The 24,745-nt window shown below is 44.5% G+C and overlaps 1 protein-coding gene across 4 annotated transcripts; it reads right to left on the bottom strand.

Moving 5' to 3' along the window:
* Window positions 1-1,704: 1,704 nt before the first annotated feature.
* On the bottom strand, window positions 1,705-24,514 carry baz2a (bromodomain adjacent to zinc finger domain, 2A). 4 transcript variants are annotated; one of them, XM_029247736.1, is made up of 30 exons: window positions 24,194-24,514; window positions 20,332-20,461; window positions 19,308-20,111; window positions 17,114-18,031; window positions 16,415-16,600; window positions 15,996-16,316; window positions 15,644-15,704; window positions 15,393-15,501; window positions 15,060-15,161; window positions 14,729-14,948; window positions 14,512-14,573; window positions 14,364-14,429; window positions 13,915-14,277; window positions 13,440-13,694; window positions 12,778-12,992; window positions 12,327-12,401; window positions 11,671-11,842; window positions 11,113-11,175; window positions 10,873-11,017; window positions 10,155-10,762; window positions 9,409-9,634; window positions 9,181-9,336; window positions 8,941-9,101; window positions 8,362-8,427; window positions 6,182-6,465; window positions 5,709-5,844; window positions 5,073-5,219; window positions 4,512-4,762; window positions 4,106-4,249; window positions 1,705-3,987 (listed from the first exon to the last, which is right to left on the bottom strand). In XM_029247736.1, the coding sequence occupies exons 2-30, from the start codon at window positions 20,459-20,461 to the stop codon at window positions 3,831-3,833; spliced, it is 6,603 nt and encodes a 2,200-aa protein (XP_029103569.1). In that variant the 5' UTR covers window positions 24,194-24,514; the 3' UTR covers window positions 1,705-3,830. The 4 variants fall into 4 exon arrangements, with proteins under 4 accessions (XP_029103569.1, XP_018581270.2, XP_018581269.2 ...); XM_018725754.2 differs by lacking the exon at window positions 24,194-24,514 and adding an exon at window positions 22,551-22,615; XM_018725753.2 differs by lacking the exon at window positions 24,194-24,514 and adding an exon at window positions 22,438-22,595.
* Window positions 24,515-24,745: the final 231 nt, after the last annotated feature.

Genomic DNA, 24,745 nt, shown 5'->3' with positions numbered 1-24,745 from the left:
AGAGTCTTGAATGTGATACACGCAGCTACAGGAGGTCAATGGAGAAAGAGGAGAGATGCATAGAAATACATTGGCAGGTTTGCCTTATGCAGTGGCATTCTACTGTAGATCAGCTATAGAGGCTTGATGATGGTTGAGGCCTGTAGACTAGATAGGACAGTTAAGAGAATATCTTGATACATGGATGGATCCTGTGGATGTTATTCAGGATACTGTATATGTGCAGGATCAGGTTGACTTCAGTGAGTTGGGTGAAAACAGAAGAGTAGATTGTTACTCCCGAACTCTTGAACGATGAAGCAGAAGAAATTAAATTGTCAAGTGCGAAAGAGAGAGAGCTCCCCACAGAGCGATGGACCTGCTGAGAAGTAAAGGTTCTTGGTGTTGGAGAGGCTGAATGATGAGTCGTGATCAATCACCCAAGGTGAGATGTCCAAGAACCAAGCTGCAATATGAGAGAATATATCTGTAGCTGTAAGGGGAAAAGAGAAGGCTGGGTATTGCTAGCATAGCAGTGACAGGAGAAGCTGTAAAAGGCAATGACAGGATCAAGGGAAGAGGTAGAGATGGGGAAGAGTAATGGCCCCAGGACCAAGCCCTGCAGGACACCCAGTTGAAACAGACTGAAGAGAAGACAGGAAGGTGTGTCAAACTACCTGGAAAGATCCACCTGGTGGGTAAGAGTCAAACCATTCAAAAACAGTTCCAGGCATAGGAACCTGCTTGTCTTGTACATCATTAAACATCAGTGTTCATATTCTCATTTGGGTCTCAGAAGGTGTTTCTCCCTGAGTTGAGATGGGATGATGTGTTATATCTATCCCCTCATTCACTGCTAGAAAGACCTGCTCTTGGCACAGAAGGCTAACTGGGTTTAGGATCTAAACATCTCATTACATTTATTTATTTAGCAGACGCCTTCTCAAAGACGACTTCCAATGAACTCTGTAGTGTCACCAGCCCACACACCTTCTTCACCAAAGTGACTTACACTACTTACACTGGGTCACTCATCCATACATCAGTGGAACACACACTGTCATTCACACACTGTGGGGGGGGGGGGGACCTGAACAACATGTCTTTGGACTGTGGGAGGAAACCAGAGCACCCGGCGAAAACCCACGCAGACATAGGGAGAACATGCAAACTCCACACAGACCGAGTGGGGATCAAACCCATGTCCTCTTGCACCACCTAGGCGCTGTGAGACAGCAGCGCTACTCGCTGTGCCACTGTGCTGCCCCTCAGTATTATCCTTAAATCTAAAGATTTCACCATTACAAACAAAATTAAGACTTCCAGACAAACATTAAGGTCCAGGTCAGAAGGGACAAAAACACTTGAATCACTGAGTCATAAAACTATGAATTCTAATTAGCACAGCAGGTAACAGTGGATGAAGCCTTTTAATCTGTCGGCTCCTCGATTAAATTCAACCCACACTTGAGCGCATGTCACTTACCCCGAGTTACCCTAGTTAAAGACTATCCTACTGCATAACCGGGCAAGTAACTATAAGTCAGTCTCGATATAGACGCTGGCAAAAATTAAAGGATACAGTAGTCGACGTTCTGTAGACATTGAACCCAAAGTAAGAAAAAAAAAGTTTCTAAACCCTCACACCGTAAGTCTTGCCTGAAAGAACAGTCTGCGTGCACTACGAAGATAAACGACATGAATAAATAACACCGACAAAAGGCGTTCTCTCTACTAGATGTGGTTTATTCAACTCACAGTACATTCTACAGATGCACACGTGTTACATCACATCAGTACAACATGTTCTTTAATGCCTCCTCTTAAAAATGATATTGGTCCTAAAAATATAGAAAGGAATAAATTTAAAGTCACAAAAACTGTACATTATTAAAAAGTCACTTAACACCACATTTTGGTTTTAGAAAAATCTACGTCCCTTTCGTGTTTCAAGGAACACTTTCCTATATTTCACCAGTTCAATTTCAGTGTAAGAAACTACGCTTAAATACCATATTTTTTTTCCTTTCATGTTTTATCTTGCAAGCTCCTTGCTAGCTCAGTGCCAGGTAACCATGCTGTGAATTCTGGAGGAAAAAACTGAAAAAAAAGACTACATAAAAAGACCGAATAAAAGAAAGGCCACATTTGCCTCCCAAAATCTCAACACACAAAATGGAGAAATCACTTCACCTGAGAACCTAAACAGTAGTTCTTATTTTCCTGTCACTCGCCTGACAACCAACGAGTCGACTAACACCAAACCAGCCTGCCTATCCAGTCGCTCTTGCTGCATCCAATATGACAACACATCCTACACCCACCTTCAGTCACACTGAGAATCATTTGGGTTTACAAAAGTGTAATTTTGTCTAGCGGAATAAGCCAGAAATCGAAAGGAAACATCAACAACCCTTGGATTACATAAAGTTGACATTAACAGGGAGAGTGTTTGGCTAAAGTACCACAAGCTTTCAGATTTCAAGAATACTTAGTTCTGGACACACATGACCAGAAGTTAGTGTTACAGGAATGATAATCAATGGAAAACATAGCTACTAGGTCAACTATGCTGAGTGTGTGTGTACTTTCATATAATTTATTATTTCTTAAAAAGGGAGTGAATGAAGTCTTAAAAGCACCACAACAAATAGTTAAATACATTCAGGGTAACCAAGTGCCAAGAATACATACAATCAGGAGGGGAGGGGAAAAAAAAAAAAAAAAAAAAGAGAAAATTAATGACATAGGAAATTAATTCTCTCTTTAAAGGGAGTTCTAATAATTGATAAATTCATATTCTTTTAAACCAAGAAATCTAGAACTAAGCACATTCCAGGTTCTCCTATATAAAACAAACTAGACAAAACCATTTTTGTTTAACATTGATACACTTTCAATAGCAGTTCTGCCTATCTCTTAGACTAGTGAACACACTGGTACAAGATCTCAAACTACCATTAAATATGAACAAATGTATAGGACTGACCCTCACCATCAATGGATCAGTGAATGCTTTGTATACCAAGGCTATGTTATCACCCTGTGGTAAAGCAAAGTGAGCAGTAACGGTGAATTAACTGAGTGCTCAACTGCTAAAATGTCCATCCGGAAACAAAAAACGACTTCCTCCAGTTCATAAAGACTGTATTCGACACAAAGCAGCATGAGAGGGAAGGAAGGTCCGTAGAATTGTCAGACTCAAGACACTGACAAACTCAAATTCATTTTTCATTTACTGGCCATTTTTATCTAGACACCTCTACAATGTGGTCTGTACACTATAACCTATTGCTATTAAATAATTCCAGCTATTTTATTTCATCTTTATATATGTATACATAGAATATATAATAAAAATAGAGAAAAAATTGCATCTAGTCATGAGACCACTATATATTTTCAGTGAAGGAAATGTAACATCCACTTGTGAGTCAGAGTGAATTTGGTTTGAATTACTTTGGGGGTAATGTGAGACAAACAACTGATTTCCTCATTGGTGTCTGGGTGGCATTTCACTAACTGAACTGTAAAGTAAGGTATGCTGGATGAAAGTTACAGATCTTGGTGTAACAGAACATTTAGCGATACAGGAACAGGGTAGGTCATGAGCGGTTATTGGAGGGGGCTTTAAGTGATGTGCTAAAGAACCCAGTTCAATTGGGCTGGCGTTTATGATGACTGGGGTAAGAAAGACAGTCTATACAGATATTAACACATGTATGTATACATGGCCAGAAGAGGCTTCAGTAGCAGTTTTAGTAGTATATTTGGGAGCATCCATGAATTTTTGGGGAAGCTGGAGTTCGTGAATGGAGTTACACTCCATTCTTTGCAGCAGGCCCTTCCCCCTACTTGTCCTTGTGGTAAAACTCCGCCCAGCGGCTTTCAAAGAAGCGCCGCATGGAGTGCCCAGCCATGCCCACCTCTGAGGTGTCCTCATTGAAGAGCTGGCAGTTGTTGAAAACCAGCTGGGCATCTGCTGCAAACTCCTCAGAGCTGCAGTACCTATCAAGACATGCAACCACCACAGGTTAGGCCAGTATTTAGGCAACTGTGACAAGTGAGCCACCAGACAAAAACACACAAAGAGAAACGCAGAGAGACTTCCGACGGGATTTCTTACCCGCCCTGCAGCAGGCGCTCCCGCATGGTGAGGAAATCCATGGGGCGCTTGATGATGCGGCGGTAGCCAGGCACCAGACGCGGATTGACAGGCTCCAGGAAAGGCCAGGCATCTGCATGAGCTTCCATCTCCATCAGTATGATCCTATTGATCAATGCAAGTGTCAGGTCATGCTGTAACTGTCATTTACTTGCTAGAGTAAACTAGTTAATAGGTCATGTAAATGTTATATCCAAGGCCCACCCCAGCCCCTGTAAACTGTCAGATTTTGCATTACACGCTGTAAGGGTCAGCGATATTGGGAAGAGAAAAACCAAAAAAGAACTAGACTGAATCCAGCTCCTTTACTGATTCCAGTGCATGGGTGCATGAAGATTACACTTCATAACTGGGAGCCATGACGTACTCGCAGTAAGTGAGGTCCGGCTGGTTGCGTGTAGTCATGCGACGGCGTTTGGAGGGCGAGAAACTGGAGCCGACGCTGTCCCCTGAGAAGCGGGCATAGGAGGACACGGTGGGGCCCTCCCTCCGCCGTGTGGTCATGCCCTTCTTGTAACCATCGTCCTCATCAGAACTCCCCGACCCGTAGCACCCGACGTGCCTCTTACGCGACCGAGACTTGGGGAAGCGTCGCGGACGGTGACAGTCGCCATTTTCCTGCATATGGGTTTGACAAAAGGATGAAGCAGGCGGCCATGGAGCTGAAGTAACACTGGTGTGTTATGCAAGTGTCAACACAAAATATTAAGTTTTTTCACAGAAATGCAATATAATATATGCAATATTAGCACTATACCAAATTTCATTTGACACAGACTTAAGAAGTCAAAACTTTGAATGTATACAATTTCAAGCGTTATTAAAATTCTATAGTGGGGTGCCCAATGTGCAGTCTGCCGTTTCATGTAATGCAACCAGCAAAAAAAACCTGTCAAATTTGAACACTAATACAACTCTCCTTGCTCACCTTGGAGGTACAAACAGGACAGAACCAGTCACCATCGGGCACCTGTGTGACCTTGGGCCGCAGACAATACATGTGGCAGCCACGGTCACAGCCATCACACAGGAGGAGGTATTCATCATTGTCCCCCTTCTTGCACACGAGGCATGTCTGTTGGGGGTATCAGAGTTAGCATAGCAATACAGGACCTGCTGCTTATAATCACATGAAAAAGTAGCACACAAAAACTGAAAAGTAAACAGATGCCAAAACTTCTACTTATATGTCATGCTCAGAAACACTGCAGTGGACCTTATTACATTTATTCATTTAGCTGACACGTTTCTCTAAAGCAACTTACAATGTTAAGGTTACAATTATTAGAAGCTTACAATTATTTTACCCATTTATATAACTGGGTAATTTTACCAGAACAATTCAGGGTGAATACCTTGCTCAAGGGGTACTATAGCTCGAGGTGGGAACTGAACTTGTGACCTTTACACCAAAAGGACGCACCTCTAACCACTATGCTACCAGCTGTCCCACATTCAATGAAAAGTAAACTAATTCAAGACTACATCCAAAAGAGGACAACAAAAGGCAGGAGGGAATGGATGCGATAATAGTAAAGCAGCAGCCCAGGGGGCTGCTCCTTACCACTTTAATGACAGATTTCTCCCAGGCAATGGCCCGCTCCAGCTGCAGCAAACACAGGGAGAGTTGAGCAGCGCTGCGGCATCGGTCCACTGCCTGCCTCCATGCTCGTAGCCGTGGGGTGATCTCGCTCTCCAAGCTTCAGCCAGACACAAACAAATTTTTAGGATGTATAGTTTTTGATGGCGCACCATCTCAATTTGCCTGTGGTCTTGTTCTTTAAAATATATTTAAGATCATAGCCCTAATTTACTGTATACTCCACTACTTGCACTGCTATCTTTAGAAAACTCCATTCAAGAGGATTATAATGCACTGGCAGAACCTAGTGGCCACTTTTTGCAATTGTTCCCACAGAATGACAGCCAAAATGACAGAAAATGTAAATACACAACTACTGTAACAAAACTACAGCACATGCAACATCCATTTTCTCGTACAACTGTGCAGGCCCACGTGCCCTTCTAGTCTCCTACCTCTCTATATCCAGGTGGTTTTCCTCTCCAGGGATTGGGGTCAGGGGGGCCAGCCGAACAACCTCGCTTGGGGTCCAGAGGGGCTCCTTCAGGTAGCGGCGTTCAATGTTGCGTTCCAGGTTCAGCAGCCGCAGCACAGCGAGATCCAGAGGGTTGGTGGACACCCTCATTAAGTTGGACCATTCCTTCTTAGTCTTCACGACCCAGTCATCCATCAGCTCCACATCATGATCATAGTACTGAAGGTCCTCCCGGGTAGAATCTGGCTCCGGAACAGTAAAACCCTACAGGATGATGATAAACTAGTGTATTAAAGCCTTATTTTGACTTTTTTTCTTTTTTTTTTTTAACCTTTGGGAAGGGGATAGATTTTTGCATATACCACACAACTGCACAGCTGTAAACACTGGAGAAAAGCAAAATTAATGTGGTCCTACACTTGTGTTCGCGTGAACTTCAGAGCCATCTTTTGACTAGACAGGAGGACACAAGTCACTCTACAACAAACATGAACTTTAGAAAAGAGCGGTTTAAAAAAAAAAAAAAAAAAGTAGAAAACTGTTTATCTTCGAAAAATATGAACACTAGAAGCAAGCATATGTTCAAGCCAGTAGACGAACCAGTTAGCTGCCTAACATCTCTGACAATGTCAAATATTCATGAGCTCCTCACGGTCACATGCAGAGCGAAAGGTTCTGAAAGACCAACTCAACGTAGTCAAAGTTTAGGCCAGGAAACATTTAAATTGATGCTAATCCTGTATTTTGCAGCAGTCTCTGGAATGCTCTTTCACTGACTCCAACTGGGCTAATCTACTCATGTTTATTTAGAGCTATACAATGAATTGAAATTAACACTTATAAGATCATGAATAACAAAACAGCAGGAACAAGACAGGATGGTTACAAAATCCCAAAAGACATCTCAGCAGCTGTAATCTTGGGATGAATATTGCTTAACCAGTCAAAACAAGTCAAAATTACTTTGATTTTGGAATTTTTGAAAGAGCATTGCTCAGAACTTTCAGACAGGACCCCAGGAAAGAAAGTCAGCAATGTCTACACCATCTACTGTACAGTGAGCAATAGACTCTATAGAAATAAATCAAGGAGATAAACCAGCTATGCATTCAGTTACAACTACACAGAGCAAAGAATCTGAGGAATTACAAGTGACTCACTTAGCCAGTTGTAGCAGAAACTGCAGCAATCCACACTGGTAGGCAGTGTGGTATTTTTTTTTTCCTTTTTTTTTTTTAAATCACTGATATCTATAGTTGGGATAATTTTACAAAAACACACAACTTTACAAAATTACTTTGGGGCATACCTCACATTTATCCATGTCTACTTTCAGTATTTGTCTCAGATAACCAGCTATATAGTTAACAATTCCAGGAAATGGTTAGTAAAAATTACCTTGCTCAATGGCAGAACAGCAACAGTGGGAAGTGAGGCACAAACCAGCAACCTTCAAGTTACAAGTCCATGACCTTAACTTTACCCGCTCCTAACATACTACAGTTAGCAGCAGGACTAAGGATTTGGACCTGCGACCTTTTGGCCACCAGCTTATCCCCCAAATCAGTGTCAAGAGGCATATACAGTACCCTGAACATGCACTTTGTTTACAGTGTACAGCTGCAAGAGAAGAGTAAGGTGACAGCATGTCTTTGAACTAAGTCTTGGAGACAGGTTCTACAGGAGTGAAGAGGGAAAGCGCACAAGGCATATCTGGTTAAGGCCACAGGTCGGGTGAAAACAAAAACTTAAGAGGGGATGAGGAAGAAAGGTGTTTGGGAGGGAGGATTAGTAACAGGGAGGCCCACTGTGGTCCCATTAGCACATGGGGGAGCAACTGTAAGACCCCCATGGCACAACCAACTGATCATCTCCAGGAACATTTGCAATATTCCCTTTTCAAGTCACAGCCTCAAAAAATAAATGGCCTTCAAGCATGTCATAGATGCCTCGGCCTGCACAATTTTAAGCCTGAATCCCGCTTTTGCGTGGATATGAATTTGTATCAGACAATTGAATGCCTCAACCCTTTATTTTACCACAGAGTGGAACAGCAGAATGTATTCTGCTGTGTACAGAACACTGGAGATAGACCAAAGCAACTACGGTTTGCAGGGGGTCCTTCACACTCCCTCCATCTTGGCCACCTGATGCCTGTACCTGGAATCCCGGGGCTGTGGTTTCCGTGTTACCATCAGTGTCACTTGGTCCATTCTGAGGAGCAATCTTGAAATATAAAATTGTGGAAATTGAGATGATCGATGTGTTCCTTAGACTCCTGCAACTCCATTACACACTTATGACCAAATACAAGTAAGATAGCGACTGCTAAGTTGAAGGGTGCCACCTCCTGGAAGTGAGCTTCATTAGCAACACATCAGGGACATCTATACAGGTCTGGCTGTTGGCACAGGTTAGAGTTGCAATGAAATAGGAGCTAGCCATCTGCTGCATCATGCAAATGGATGCCACTCCAAGGTCAAGAGTCTTACAAAAGCTGCAGAATTAAAATCAGTTTAGTGAAGGCAAAAGTTTCACTTCAATCATATAAATCTAAGCCCTTGCTGCATTTGCACATATAGGAATGGTATTTCACTGATGGAATTCAACAGGGGAAGATGAAAACCAACTGAAATAATCCAACATTTTAAGATCTTCAAAAGAAAATGACAATTGAGAAGTTACATAAGCTTATGACACTCAAAGTCATTGGTATCATCTTATTTCTATGTCCCTCACCTTGATCTGGAGATCAGCTGCAAACACCCTCTGCTCCAGGTCCTCCACCCACTGCAGCACACTAATATCAGTCTCCATTGTCTTCTCAAACTCCTTCCAAGGCTGTTGTACGGTTTGTGACAGTGTGCTGCCCTCATCAAACTGGAGTTGGAATATTGGGTCTGGAGACACACATATGCATTTTCAGATTCAGCATAAAATAACATTAGATATTTCCACAGTAACAGCCTGCCACCTCACCACTAATGGTCCGTGAGCAAAATTCAGTGAAGAATTCCATGTGTTTGGACAGGTGCTTGTGGAGCGCCTTCTCCCGGATGCCACGTGGATGCAGTGCCTGTAGGAGGGCTGTCAACTCCTCTGGCTCTCTAATCCACCACCACCCGCGCACCATGGCTGCACACAAAAAGAAGCTATTAAGTAACCAAGAGAACAAGTTAGTTTGTGAAGGCACTGGAGGTGACTGACCTGCAGGGATAGGCTTGACTATCAACTGAGTGAAGTACTTCTGCTCGATCTCTTGGAGTAGTTTGGAGGGTGGGCGACCGCGTCGTTTGTTTGCCCCTGGAAAGGAGAAGCGGGCTGCTGAGCCCTGAGCAGCACTGCTGCGCCTCCTCCGCCTCCTTCCTGGCTTTAGGACAGGAGTGGAACACACCTGTGGACAAAGACTTGCATCTGGGAACAGCTGCTCAGACTGCAAAGAGAGAGGAATTGGGGGGGGGGGGGGGGGGGGGGGGTACACACCTTGCATTATGAAAATTCAAGGTACAAAAATGGGAACCTTTTCCTGTTTATTTTGAATTGCATTTTCATCACTATTTTCTAAAATTTTCTGTTGTGCAGCAAAAATTGCCAGCATTTCCACTTTCCACCATTAAAATGCAGGAAATCACACAAGAGAAACTCAAAAGGCTCGCTCAGAATTAAGAATGACTGATTTTTACATTTTTGATAGCTTCTTCTGATGTTTTTAGCAGAACCTAACCTGTGACTAAGTTGTATTATTTAAGCCTTTGACTGTGTTATAGTGGGTGGACAAACAATTCTGAGTTAGACTTCATGTCTCATTTGTATTTGTAAGACGAAGTAAAAGTATTTAGAGATCAGTGGGCAAAATTATACATTGTTTGCTGTACACTTTGACATTAAGAAAGCAGGGGGGAGGGGGGGGGAAAAAAAAAAAAAAAAAAAAAAAAAAACCACAAACAACTGACCTTAAGCAGTGAAGCAGCCGATCCAGGAGGCACCAATGGGGACTGAGGCACATTTTTCAGTGGCGAGGTGGGAATGGATGGCTGGGAGACGGAGCTGGAATCACAGGGGTTCTTGGGAAGCAGGTTGAACCACTGGCCTTGTTTCTCAGCCATTTCCTTGACACTCTCTTGTGGGCCACTGTCCCCTTGCTGGACCTCCATCCCAGTCACTCCGCCAGGAAGAAAGCCTTCAGTCTGGCTCAGCCAGGAGAGGAAAGCTGACTGTGTGAGGTCCTGCATGCCCCGTTGGGGTACATCAGCTTCTGTCAACTCTTCACTGGCCGCCTTGATGCTGCGGCGGCGCCGGCGGTTCTTGGCAGTCCTTAGGTGAAGTTCTACTTCAGGCTTTATCTTACGTGGCCGACCACGGCCCCTGGGGCTGCTCATGAGGGATGCCGTGCCAGGAAGCGTGTCAACTTCTACTGGGGAGAGGTGGGGATTAGTTGACAATGGAGTTGTTGGTGACAGAGGGAGTTCCAGCTTGGGCTCAGGAATGGGCTCTGACTTGGGCTCAGTCTTCACTGAAGAAACTGGTTCCACATCTTCCTTTACAAATATATCCTCTGAAACTAAAACAGAAACAATTGCTGGAAATACAAAATAAAATTTACTGACAAAACTTTCAGAACATAAAATTCTCCACCTTGTACTTTGCGATAAATCAAGGCCTTGGACCCACCTAAGACCTCCTCCGGCCCTTCAACCAGGATGCCACCAATGTAAGGCATGACCCAGTACCTGCGCCGGTAGCGGTCTTGACCAAGCGACATGGCACGCAGAGAATGAGATGCCTGCAGCAGCTTTTTACGGAAAAACACCTGACGCTGAGAGAGAAAGAGAAACAGAATTGTGCATCAGGTCCAACTTGAGGCTCAAGACATTTTTTTTTTTGTTTTGACTTGAACAAGAACAGGCTTACCTTGCTTAGCTTATCAATTTGTCTCTCCAGTTCAGGGATACTGGCAGTAGTTGGGCTTTCACCCTGTAAACAAGAACACTTCCTTTCAAAAGACTGCCAACTAAACTATAATCTTCAGGCCAACTGCAAAATGAACAGGACACAACACTGAATGGTGGATGCCATTTATGGTCTGTCAAGCTATACCTTACTTGATTGCTTTTGCATTTACATAAGAATGCTGTTATTTAGCTCATGCCTTTGTCCAAGGCAACTATTTTTTATATCATAGTTTACAGCTGAACCCTCTACAAGCCCCTCTATCACATTTTAAAGACAAACTTTCAAAAGTTCTCCACTGAATTAGTGTTTAAATTTATTAATTTTCTGTCAAGCAACAGAGGGAATATAGGTGTTAAATCTATTCCGCTAAATACACAAACATAGATGGAGAGAAGAAACTCTACATCTTAGCAAACAGATTGTTCCATTTTATAATGAGCAACTACCAAACATTATTTCTAAAAACTTGACAGAACTGCCACATTTGGCTGTTATGAAGATTTTTCTCCTGCACACCTCGCTGAGCTGCACCTCCTCTTTGCGACCACGGCGACTGCTCCTCTCCAGCAGTCCACTGTCTTCCAGGCCAAGGCTCTCCTCCTCAGCCACCCTGGCACTGCGCCGTCGATCCTCCAGGCCCAGCTCATCCTCTGAGCGCCCAGTCCTCCGTGCCAAAGCTGATTTCAGCCTGAGAATGCAAAGGGTTGGCTGATCATGCTGCTCTAAGGGCAGGACACATCGTGCTACTCAGAGCCATTAGAAGACAACGGTACAGTAATGTCTATACAACAGCATTGACTGCATACAACTGTTCTGACAGCTATTAGCAAGAATGACATTAGTGCCAGCTGTCTTGATTTAGTGAGTCAATGTCTAATAATTGGTGTACTGTTCGCTTTAATCTCTGATCAACTGTCTACAAAATATTAGACTGCTTCCTGAAGAATACTATTGTTGTGGAAGAGCATATTGCACAGAAAATTGAATTATAGAGCACTTGTATTACAGGACAGTCTTGCACATTAAAAACTTTTAAACATTCTTTTATGGCAAAATCAATTGGCCTAACTGACCTCTGAATCTGACTGGTTTTCAGTACATATAGCTTTGCACCTAGAAGATAAAGGAAACCTAGGGAACTTCTATACCACGTTACAAGAAAGCCAACATACTTGCGAAGTTTTCCTTCAATGGTCCACTTGTTTTTCCTGTAAGCAGCCATATTTTCCAGTGTATTATCAATTTCCCTGCAACAGAATGAGCATTTACCAAAGTAATTCAATAAATTGTAATGGTACCCTAAACACTAAAGTGGCATAAGCGCTAACATGGAGCTGTTTGTATACTATCAAGTAAGCAGCATGCATGTAACCAAAACCCAAGTACTTGTTATGGCAGTTTTTAACTGCCTTAACTCTGAAGCAAAGCACTGTGATGTGGGCCTTGTAAGTGTTCATTTCATAATGCAGTGTTGGCTAGGAATGCACAGCAAACCAATCCGATGGGACTTGTACTTTACATCAGACTGTAAATTTCCAGTTCAGTTTCATCAGGTGCTCTGACTCAAGCACTGTAGCATACAGAAATGAAGGACCTCCTCCTCCATCAAAGTCCAAACCATACCTGATGACGATGTTGCTGCCGTTGAGCTCATCCACAAGGAAAGCCAAGATGCTGGCCTTGGTGTCAGGTGAGTGGGCCTGGAAGGGCTTGGTGCGCAGGCTCTTGCAGACTTCTGCCTCATAGGCATGTGACTCAAGGAAGATACGGAGACCCTCTGACACACTGCTGCGATTCAGATCCAGATCAACCAGCTTCTCACCAAGAATCTTCACAGACTGTACATGAACAGCACAAAAAACAAACTGTGTAAAGCAGAATGTAATCGAGTGTGAGACATTACCCTCAACTGTGCCTTCATACACACACACACACACACACACACATTTTCAGAACTGCTTGTCCCATACGGGGTTGCGGGGAACCCACTGGAGAGCAGGACCTGGTCCAACCATTTTAATATTACATTTAGTTATCAAGTTCTTATTTTGCAGTTTGAGTAATTCACCACAATCTACAGGTTCACATGATCACCGGAGAAAGGCTAAAAAGACCCAGTTTCTCCTATTACATGTAAGCATAACAGAAGACGGCACACAAAAAACGCATTCAGACCAGAAATCATCAATAATGAGTGGATCACACCATCTCTGCACAAGATGATGTTCATGAGTTAGTCAATTTTTTTGACTCATCGTGCAAAAGAACCAAATCAAGTGGCTGACCTGATAGTACGACGGCAAACCTGGGTCACACAGGGCAGCCTGCACCAACTTCACCAGCAGGTCCTGTACCTCGCCCTGGCTATCCCCAAGGCCGAGAAGGCCCTCTTGTAAGGTGGAAAGACTGGGTATATCCCGGGGCACCTGCAAGCCCAGCACCTTCCCGTAACTCTGCAGGAACTCCACCACCACTAGGCAGTGGGAAAAAGCCCGGCCTGACAGGACCACTCCAGGGACACGAGAGAACTCCGGCAGTGGCTGAAACCATGAAAGGTAATCACTTTTTGCCTATTTTGCACTGCAGTGTGAAGTTATGTATTATTTTACTAGAGTTGAATTCAGTAAAATTATAGCAAGTTCATACCAACTGTATTAAAAAAAAAAAAAAAAAAAAGATACAGAACAGTGATCAGTTACTACAGACCTCACTAAAGAGCAGAAAGAAACATTGCTTCTCCACCACCTGTACAGCACTCACCTGATGGTCTGTGAGGCACATGTCCTCAGTTGGCTTCTTCAGTTCCTCCAGGATGAGTTGCTGCCGTTTTCGCTCCTCCTGCCGACGCTGGGCCTGAGCCCTTCTCTCAGCTTGCCTGCGAGCAGCCAGGACTGCCTGTGCCTGTGCCTCTGCTTCAGCCTGTGCCTTGGCCAGAGCCTTGGCCTTGCTGCGTGCACCAGAGGATCTCTTCTGCCTTTTGGGGTCCTCCTTTTCCTCCACTTTCTCCTCTACTCCTTTTTCACGCTTTCTCCGCCGAGGCTTCTTGGGCTCCTGTGTTGGCTGAGGGGGAGTTTGGTCATCATCTGCACCTGCCTGTTCCTGTAGCTCTTTGGCCTTTTCAAGCTGAAGTTAGGAAAGAAAATGTGTTAATTGGAGGTTGGGAAAGGGGGGGGGGGGGGGTCCGTATTAACTTCATTCTACAAATATACCTTTGCTTTTCTTTTTTCCTGTCTGGTCTTTTTGATCTTGGCAGCCTCCTTCTTCCTGTTCTTTGCCTGCAGCAGGGAATGTTTACGAAAGGTCATGTGAACTGACCCTCACACACTGAGAGCAATGCCATTTTGAGGTTCTAAGTACCTTTCTTTTCATTTTCTTCTTGATCTTGTTTAGCTTCTCCTTGTCTTCTTCACTAAGGGTCTCTAAAGGGAAAGAAAAACATTTCACCCCAGGTGTATTTCACCACTCCCCTACCACCTGCTAACTATAACTAGCTTCAATTGATGCAGATCTATAAAAAGAAGGAAAGTAAAGCAGCCGCTTCTCACTTCTTCTAGGACAGTTTACTAGCACTGACCTTGTGCTTCAAGCCTCTTCAGCAGCTTTGCGTCAACCTTGCTTAGCAGATCCACCATCCTTGTCTTGGGAGGCCTCCCTGGGCGCTTGGAGGACCCTCCCTGAGCACGACGGGCACGGGGCCTCTCTTTGTCAGGATTGGGGGGTCGTCCACGTCTGCCAGTGATTGCCATAATAATGGAGGGCACCTCTTCATCAGCCAAAAGGAACCATTTCATACCCTGCAGGTCAAATAAGGGTTGGTCATATCTTCAGAAATATAAAATTCTCTCAAATAAATTGAAATTGCAACAAAATAACAGCAAGCAGTTTCATTTTGTCATCCTACTGACCTCAGGAGTTTCACGCTCCTCATAGAAGTCTCCAACTGGCATGCGAGGACTGAAGCTGAAGTGTTCCCTGGTGACCACAGAGCCCTGGTGCCTGTTGAGGTACTGCAAGCACATGGGAGAGGGAGAGCCACACTAAAATCTGCACATGTAAAAGCAGATTCTGTACCACAGACAAATTGTATTATCACTAATGGCAAACTTAAATGGAAAGGATACGGTAAACACAAACAGTTAATTTTCTGCAGAAATCTGCCTGTCTGAAGTGTGAAAAAAATGTGCACGTACAAACACACAAACAGAAAATATACTGCACTCCTAGAGGAGTTCCTTTACTTTTATGACTTCTGGAAACTGCTTCATCCTTTTCCCACAAGGGCTGTAGTACCAAGTCTCCCCCTTCAGTCGATTTTCACACTTCTTGACTCGAACCTCCCTCCTCCATCTGACATGGATTTGACAAGGAAGAACAAGGCACTGAGAGCAACACCAAGACTAATACTAAAAATCATGCATACACTGAGTACACATGTCCCAAACATCCAGCCAAAAAGTTGCAAGGTACTATCGTGTGCTGTAGCAGTTACCCGTGCAGCAGAGGGAAGTTGACTTGTTCTTCTGTTGCTATCCTTCTCCTCTGAACATCCCCTAACACAGGAAAAACAAAACATTTATAACCACTGACAGCAATTGACCCTTTAAATACAGGTCTAACTGTGCAACACCTGAAAAGGTCAAAACACAAACAAAATATCTCCATAGAACTGAATGCTCTGACATTAAGCATTTGAGCAACTCACTATACAAATGACAAAAACCAACACACCCCAATGCCTTTAAGCACTGGTTTTGTTCACCCTTAAGAAAGAAATACGTTGGATCTACAACCACACCTCAAACTTTCTAACCACAAATCTGTCAATATACTCAGTGACTTACCACTGGCAGTAGCACCCTCATCGTCTTCATCGTCATCATCTTCTTCCTTTACCACTTCCACTTTTGGTGGTTTGACCAGAAGTTTTTTTACTTTCTTTACCTGTTTGGGTTTTACCAGGACTAAATTCTGCTGGTGGGAGGCGCATGGTTCAGAGCTGGAGTCGGAGCCAACAGGCTGACCAGCCAGGAATTTAGCTTGATTCTTCATCTTTGTAGTTTGATGCAGCAAACCTGTCATTTTACCACCAGCTATGCCCTTTAATTCAGTTCTACTATGACTTCTACATCCAGCTGCAGACTGTGACAGAGAAAGCTTGGGATCTATGGAAGAAAGTCAGAAAAAAAAATGTTCCAGGTCAAGATCCAAAAACCCAGTCAATGAAGGGGGAGTAAACAGCAAGAACTGCAGATACTTTTACCTGCAAGCTTTCCAAAACCCTTGGTAACAATACCACTGGCTGGGGACAAGACAGAACACACACGATCGTTGGGCAATGAGTCCTTGGCACAACAAACGACCACCTCCTTCTGGTCCTCACCCAGAGTCAATGCTGAGCTACCCAGGGCTGAGTCTGGGACACCTTGTACCTCCGCTAGCCGTGAACCTGACGACAGAAGTAAAACAACCATTAATTAATCAAAATATTAACACTGATTAACATTCTTTGAGACATCAACAAAACAGATGGTCAAATAATTAATAACCTGAGATCAAATGGATAAAATTCAGGGCTTGATAAGTTAAGAACAAGAGCTGAATGATTAACAAAGTAAAACCAGCAGATACAACACAAGCTGGAAGTAGAGTCTAAAAATGTTAGAAAACATCCAGAACAATTATTGCATTTATGAAATGGGCTGACTGGGACACTTCCCAGTCAAGGGTTTGTTTGGGCAACATTCCATTCTACCTAAACTACTTAACTGTTAGTATACAATAAATTCTAAAAGTATATATTATACAGTTAACTAAAAATTTGTTACAAGTCAAATAAATGTACTATTATACAGACATTTTATTCCAATTAAAACATCAAATATAAAACAGGACTCCTGAAGACTAAAAAGCTACAGTGACCCAATAACAGCAGCAGCAGTCTCTTTGAGATCACACTCACCATCAGAGGGGGAGCTCATTGACAAATTACGAGAGGCGGACACACCGGTGGTATTTTGAGAAGCATTCAGAGAATCCTCCAGGTTTGAGGTATCATTCAACAATATGGAATCTTCTGTTGTGAAACCTGTATCCAGAGTCTCCTCTACCTGAGACGTGTCATGTTGGGAAGATACATCCATGGACTTCTCCATTGCCGAAATGTCACTCACAGAGTCTTCGTCTGTGTGAGAGCCATCACTGAATACCTTATTCAAGGTTTCTTCTACTGCAATGGTCCCACCTGCCCCAGAGCTGTCCATGCACGATGACTCCAAGGCAGTATATCTGGGCTCCTCTGTGTTGCAAGTGCTGTTCAGAGCACCTTCACTCACAGTGGAGTTCTCCCTTTCAAGTGGCTCTGCACCTCCTCTGAGAAGTTCAGAAGTCCTGCCTGCTACCTGGGAAGCTGAGGCCAGGACCATGGCAGGTGTAACTTCACAAGGCTTTCCCAACTTCACTTCCATCTGTGAGATCATCAAGGAATTTCTCTCTGTGACTTCTAGCTCCTTAATTTTGGCATGAGGAACAACTAATTCCACATCTCCAGTTGCCTCCATGCATGGGACTATTTCATTAGCTAATCCACTCTGATCTGCCATCTGGGAGCTAGTCTCTACCATTATGACCGGAAGTGGGGATGCCACGCTTGCTGCAGGATCAGCTCCCGTCACCGCCATGCTGTGGCATTTGTTTATGGGCTGCCCAACATCAGGAGGGGTATGCTGAGCCGGTGGGCAGTATTTGCTTGGAGGCACAGATTGTGGGGCAGGGGGCTTGCTGGTAAACACCTCAGCCTCAGGCAGCCGTTGAACAGCCGGTGCCTGGTCTGTTTCGTTGTAGCCAGTGTCGACCTCCTTGTACACTTCATTCAAATGCCCTGAAAAGTGGGAGGGGGGGGGGGGGGGAAATTTCAGTCAGAATTCTGTAAATACCAATAAAAATTACAGACTACTGCTGAGTAACGTGCTCACTTTGGGTTAAACCTGTAGAACTGGTATTTTAAAACTCAGAAGAATTCCAAGATGAATAACTCGGATCTGATTAAAACTGAATCCCCAACAACATTGACAAAAAGACATCTGGTACCTGTATCTTTCCAGAAGAAAATTCTCCTTTCTCTTTCCATATAGCAGCCAGTGCACGACACTGGATCAGCTCATGAGGAGCGAGCACAGGCAGACAATACCCCAAATACACCTGCTCTCAGACAACCCCTTCTTTGTTACAGATGATGCTGCAGGGGTTACTATGAGTAATGACAGGTAGACAACCCAAGCCACCTGATGCAAGAGAACTTGAGGCCTACAGGCCACAAATGTCCCCCTAAGGGCACACAGCAAAATAGTATGATTTCTGATCTAATCTGCATAAACCAACATAGTTTACTTAAAAAGACTGACAACTACAGAATGCACACAAATGAAATTCCTAAGCAATACCCTGCAATACAAAACATCTTGTGTAATAAATGATATTTTAGTGAACTGGAATCCAGTAAAAACTCTGAAATGTTACAATATTTAATATGTAGTCAGCAATATCAAACAATTCCACATCTGACATACAGCTTGGTTCTCATTACACCAACAAACTGTTAGAAAAAGAGCCAAGAGATCAGTGTTTCGTTGGATGGGCCACACCCAGCAGAAGTTGAAGCAGCATGTCAGATTTGCAACCCTTACCATCTGAGAAAAGGACAGCGCAGGAAACTAACCACTACACATAAAAGTTCAGACTAACAACAGTCATGGTGCCCAAACATATGGCTTAATCCAATCACACATAGTTAGACTTTCGATGGTGCTACAACCCTTTACTGACCTGTACTAGCACAGTTCTCAATGCAAGTGGAACGTTAAATGATGGTCAGTGGAAGACACATAACATAAAAATTTATGAGCTGAGACAAAGATTATCAAAAATCAAGTCACATGAGCAGCTTCAATGTGGAATACCAGTATTCTGGAATTCAGACTTGAAAGCAGCCTGTAACATTAAAGACAATGTAGACAGTACTATTTAAAAGACCACCATTCTTAATACTGACAGCATTAAATAGACAAATTCTAATTTGCAGATTCTAATTTACAAAATACACATTTAGGTTTCTGCAGTGTAACGCTAGTTGATAAGCAAATTATCTGTGGGTTCACCTTGCACGGCTGTCGGCAACACCGTCTGACTGCATAAGGTGGTGTCAGGAGACTGAAGGGCTCCATTCTCCAGAACGTTAGAAGGCGGTACAGCAACAGAGGACCTGGGGCTACTTGAACTCCCATGGCCCAGATGATGCTGAAGCTGAGGGCTGCTGCATGACGGAGTTAAATTCTGTGCAGTCAGCGGGATGACAGAAGCCTGGGACTGAGTCTGAGTTGCGGCCAGGGGGGAGGGTGGTGGCGGCTGATGCTGGTAGTAGGGCATCCCATTTGACACCATCCCAAAATGTGGCTGTTGCTGATGGTGCTGTTGCTGCTGCTGGTGTTGAGGGGGGGTCATGCTTGGGTGCACCTGGTTTTGGTAGGAGCCATACGCATTACTAGCACCATAGCTCATGTTCATAGATGAGGTGCTCTGCTGTGGACCAGGGCTCCCCCGACTCCAGTACGGACCCCCTGCCCCTGTTACGTTGGGCGGAGCAGCCACAGCAGACTGTCGAGATGCTCCCCCCACGCCCCCGTTTAACTGGTACTGTCCGTGACCTTGGAAGTGCTGCTGAGGTTGGGGCTGTGACTGTGGCTGCTGCATCGCTCCGCTGGAACCTTGCTTGGGGTGTAAACCAGTCCCGTGGCCAGTGCTCACTGTTGGATTATACTGGGCCTGGTCCCACAAGTAGTCATAGCCTAGGCTGCTCTGATGATGGTTGCTCATGAGTGAGTATGCAGTGGAAGGGTGGGAACCAGACGCACTGGTTCCTATTACAGTGGTGATGCCATTCACATTCATGTCGCCATTCATATCTGCAGAAGCCAAAGAGGAAAAGGCAAAGCCAGGTCAATTCCTCCCCTAACCAAAGCAACTACGGTGGCTCCCATAGATTCACAGCCTCTTGATAAAAGCCCACACACTTGTGCATTTAATAATATCAGAAGGCTTTCGGGCAGCGCAGCTAACTGGCATGTAGCACTCACGACAACGAACCGCTCAACGGAGACGGCCTCGAGAAAGGAAGCGGCTCACTTTTGCTGGGTTGGGGGAAGCTCATGGAGGACCCGTTACTGTAGAGTGTGTCGCCTGAGGAATGCTTCAGTCCTGAGTTAGCCGACTCAGAGGGATGGCCGCCAAAATTGAAAAGATTATTAGCCTCCATCTGAAAAGGGAAAAGAAAAGAAAAAAAAAAAAAAAAAAAAAGATCACCTTAGTTTCTGCGCGACCGAAACGAAGCAACGCACAAGGTTAGATTCGGTCGAGCCGGATCACTTGCTCGCAACGAAGGACGGAACTGAGAGGGTGATCGAACGCAACGGAAAATAAAGCTGTGGAAAGAGCATCTGCCGCTCGGACATCTTTGGGGTGTCCCCAAACCAGGCCAGAAGTATGGACACGGCTGTTTTAGACCACCTCTTTCTTACCACATGTACCACTCGAAAGCCTAAGTGAGGTGGAACACCACAACAAACACTCATCTCCTGAGGACCAAGTAACTCCCTTAACCTGACGAAGGGAACCAGGCACTTGGGTGAATCCATCAAGCAAACAAAATGTGATTAAAATTTAAAGATGCGTTTCACAGCGTCGCGTTCGGCTCGGAGGAGGAGGAGGCGCCGCGGGCCGCAGGACGCTCCGCCGTTGCCATTTAATGACAAACAGCGCACTTGTGCCGCTCAGCTAAAATGTCGCAGCAGCCAAGTATGGCATCTCCCCAATTCGTCACGAGCAAACACACCGCGCAGAGCATCCCTGCCGTCTCCTCTCCGTCACACACCAACGGCTGGATGCTCGACACACGGCCCCGCAGACCCCGGCATTCGTTGTGAGGGGGGGGGGGAAAAAAATTAAAATAAAATAAATAAAGAACCCTTCCTTCGTTTCTAACCAGCTCGCCGAGTAAGTAGGTTAGCGATAACGTCCTTAGCTAGTTAGCGTGCTCAACTTTGCTAAATCCACACCGCTTCGTCAGTTATCCGCTCCGGGGGGGTACGGAAAACGTTAGTGTGAGACGTACCACAAATCAAATGTTTGAATCAACTTTGACCGACACAAGTGTGCCCGCGTCGAGGCGCGGTGCGAAAAAGCGGCGAAGGGCGCGACACACCGCTGAAGACGCACGAGACGAACGTAGCGTCAAGTTGAAACTGACGACGGGAAGGCCAGTGCTGCGGGCGCTCGTGCGCCGAGCACGGCTAGCTGCTCACGCACGGTGCGCGCGCTCACCGAGATCGGCCGGCGAGCCCTTAGCCGAGGGAACACGACGTGCCGCCACCGCTTTTGTGTGCTTTAGTTTAGAACAACGCCAGTTTATGCGGGGCTATCTCGCCAATTCATTTACCTCGCACCAAAACAATGATCCAAGTAAGATTTCAGAACCGACTGTCCACAACGAAAACTGAAAATTGCAGAAAAACGTGGCATGCTCCTAAAAATAATGGGACATTTCACGATGTTAAAAAAAAAAAAAAAAACACTTGTACATCCGGAATTACTTTTATTCCAACTTGACAGGTTCGGACGCTAAACGTAAGTAAAAGAGTGAGTTACTAGTCAAGCCTTACGTGCTAAGTACTGTACTGTCAATATTTGAACGTCATGTCCACTCGGGCCTGCTGTTATTCCAGCACTGAATATCCTTATTTCCTCCCACTTCAGCCTTATTAATTATACAGAAAAAAAACTGAACCAGCGCAGCAGTTGTGAAGAAGGGTCCCATATGAAGAGTAATAATTAAATTTGTCCGAATGACCGGGCTCTCGGATGAATGGTCCGTCTGAAGAGCGGGCCCCCGACGTCGCGGCACGGCCTCCTCTTCACATAACGGCTAATCCAAGGTTATTTAAATCATTATGAAACTAAACAAAATGCCCCCGTACACAAGGCGAATCTGCTTCACAACTTTCCTCGCAATGCTCCCCACTGCTCAATCGTAACATCGGCAACGTTTTTACAGCAATCTTCTACTGGGCTGTCCTATTTTTGTTCTTGCGATGCACAAGTTGGACGCTCATCTTTTGTTTAATAAACTCACATTGTTTTCCTGATTCGCTGTGCTGAAATTCTGAGACAGCGACCACACACCGACTCGCTCAAAACTTTCCACGCGAAAAAATCACATTTAAAACACAGCCGAACCTTATAATCCTTCTTTTTTCAAAGCGGCCGGAGCCTTTGGGAATTCCGATCGGAGAAATGTACAGCTGAAGATGGCACAGGCAATGTAAATAATAAAGCAGGTAATCGCTAACCTTTAGGTTTCAAATTAGCAAACATGGCTGGTGTGTTTGAGCGCAGCCATGATCATTGAAAAGAAAGAAAACGAGCCGAAAGAGGAAGTGAGCGCAGCCGTACACACTGCGGGGCCAAGGCCAGCCCCGGGTCCTAAAGCCCATTAGTTCGTCTCCAAGGAGTTGAGACAACATAACTACACAGTCCATAGTACTACACAAGGTGGTTTTCAGCTAAATAATCTGTTAATTTTATTTGAGGTTATTTATCTTATGTTAGGTTTTACTTTAGTCTTGGGCACTAAACAGGTTGTGTGCATGTTTTCTCTTCGGACGGTGTAACCCCCATGCTTTCCAATTGCTTTGGAAAAAAAAAAAAATGTCGTTGAATTTTACACGTACGCATTTGGCAGACGCTTTTTTTTCCCCAAAGCAACGTAAACAAAAGGCTTAGATACAAACACACGATTATTAAAGCGCAGCGTTTGTTTGATACCAATTTCTTAGCACATTCATATGATATTGAAACAGCTAACAGATGATTATAATGATTACTACTAGTAGTTAAATCCGACGTTTTGTCGGGGGCGACATAATAGCCATCTACGATACAAAAAAAGTTTAAAACTATTAAATGTAATAAAATTAATGCTAATTGTATCATCATTAATTGGCGTGAGAGGCGTTTTTAAATACGACCTTAGGTGATTCTACACGTCCTCGCACCCCCTTCCCCCCCATGTCCATAATTTCCTCAGATCCAGGCCGCGAATTTCCCGCATCACCATCATTATTATGGCTTCTACAGCCTCTCAAAACGTCTGTATTCTTAAAGCATTTTTCTCTGGATCTCACGATGACTCCTATTAGCTAGCCTAATGCATTTGTACGAATCCCGTGAATATGATCGTTGGTGTGGATTCACATGTTTCGTATTTTGCCGTGTAACTTGCTGGGTAATTCACAGTTCTATCCACGAGCACAAATCACTCACTGTCAACTTGTGGCAAGTAAAGCCACAGTTCTGGATTTTTGCATTATCTAGAATTTCCCCATTCTACCCTGTCACTCTGCTAAAACCCTTGGAACACACCTATCGATCTTAACACCAAATTTAAAAAAAATAAGCAACGGATTATAACACTAACAGGCAGTGCGAGACGAACTGCTCTGACGGGTGTACATGATTACTGGCCTGGTGGTGTGATGAGCTGAACTCAGAGGGCTGCTGATTAGTCGTGTATTTTGCGTACTACACAAAATGTTTGGAAAGCAATTCTGTTGCCTGTAATAGTGTTTAGTTAGACTCAATTTGCTCGCTTCAAGCACAGCTGAGAAAGACGGTACTCCATCGCATCGCTAACTTGCACAAGTCCGGTTGATCTGCGGGCTTTAGGATCCGCCGGGAATCTCGACACGGCCAGTTCCAGACGCACTACTGTAGTACCGAAAGGTCTGTGGCCTCATTCAGCTTACAGGAAGTGGTACCGCGAGAGAACGGGAGAGCCTGTGACCTCGTGGGTGGGGACAGGCAGCGCGCAACAACATACATATTTTACTAACGTTGACAATGGGAACTAGCTTTATAACATACAATTATTTTCGTAGCCCTCTTCATGGATATAACGTAACTATACCTTTAAAGGAGCAGGGAAACAACTTACATTCCGCAAGCACCGTGCACGACGGCTGATACTATCTCAAAATGGGGGAGACATGATGATTTCCTAGGGATGACGACGCCGCCGCCGTGCTGTTCCCCGTCGCGTGCGACAGTTTCCTGCTCTTCCCTTAACTAGGGAGCAGGTGGACGGGGAGGGAAACGCGATGGCTCCAGCTCGCGAGGAAGAAAAAAAAACTGTCCAGTGTTTTTATTTCGGGGGTTGACTATGACATATGATCATGTTAAGAGATGGTATGTGAACAACTAAATAAAAAATAATTCGCATGTTTAAAGACAGAACGCAGAAAGCGTGCCCGTGTTATGATTGCAGTAGTGTGGGTACTGGGGTTGTACAGGCGATATTTCGGTGATGTCCGTCCGTCCGTCTCCTCGACTACGCGGTGCTCCGAAACAGGTATTGGAGAAACTTCCAGCGCAGTGTGACAGACAGTCTTGTAGCAGACTATCTATTTCCTTATTCAGAACGCCTCAGTGCGACGCTTATAGGTGCATACTGTGTGATCCACGTGACGTTTATCGTCAGCTTTCCCAG

This window comes from Scleropages formosus, chromosome 22 (assembly GCF_900964775.1).
Source record: "Scleropages formosus chromosome 22, fSclFor1.1, whole genome shotgun sequence".
NCBI lineage: Eukaryota > Metazoa > Chordata > Actinopteri > Osteoglossiformes > Osteoglossidae > Scleropages > Scleropages formosus.
Note: the sequence above shows the minus strand (reverse complement) of the source record. Positions and strands in the feature narration are given on the sequence as shown.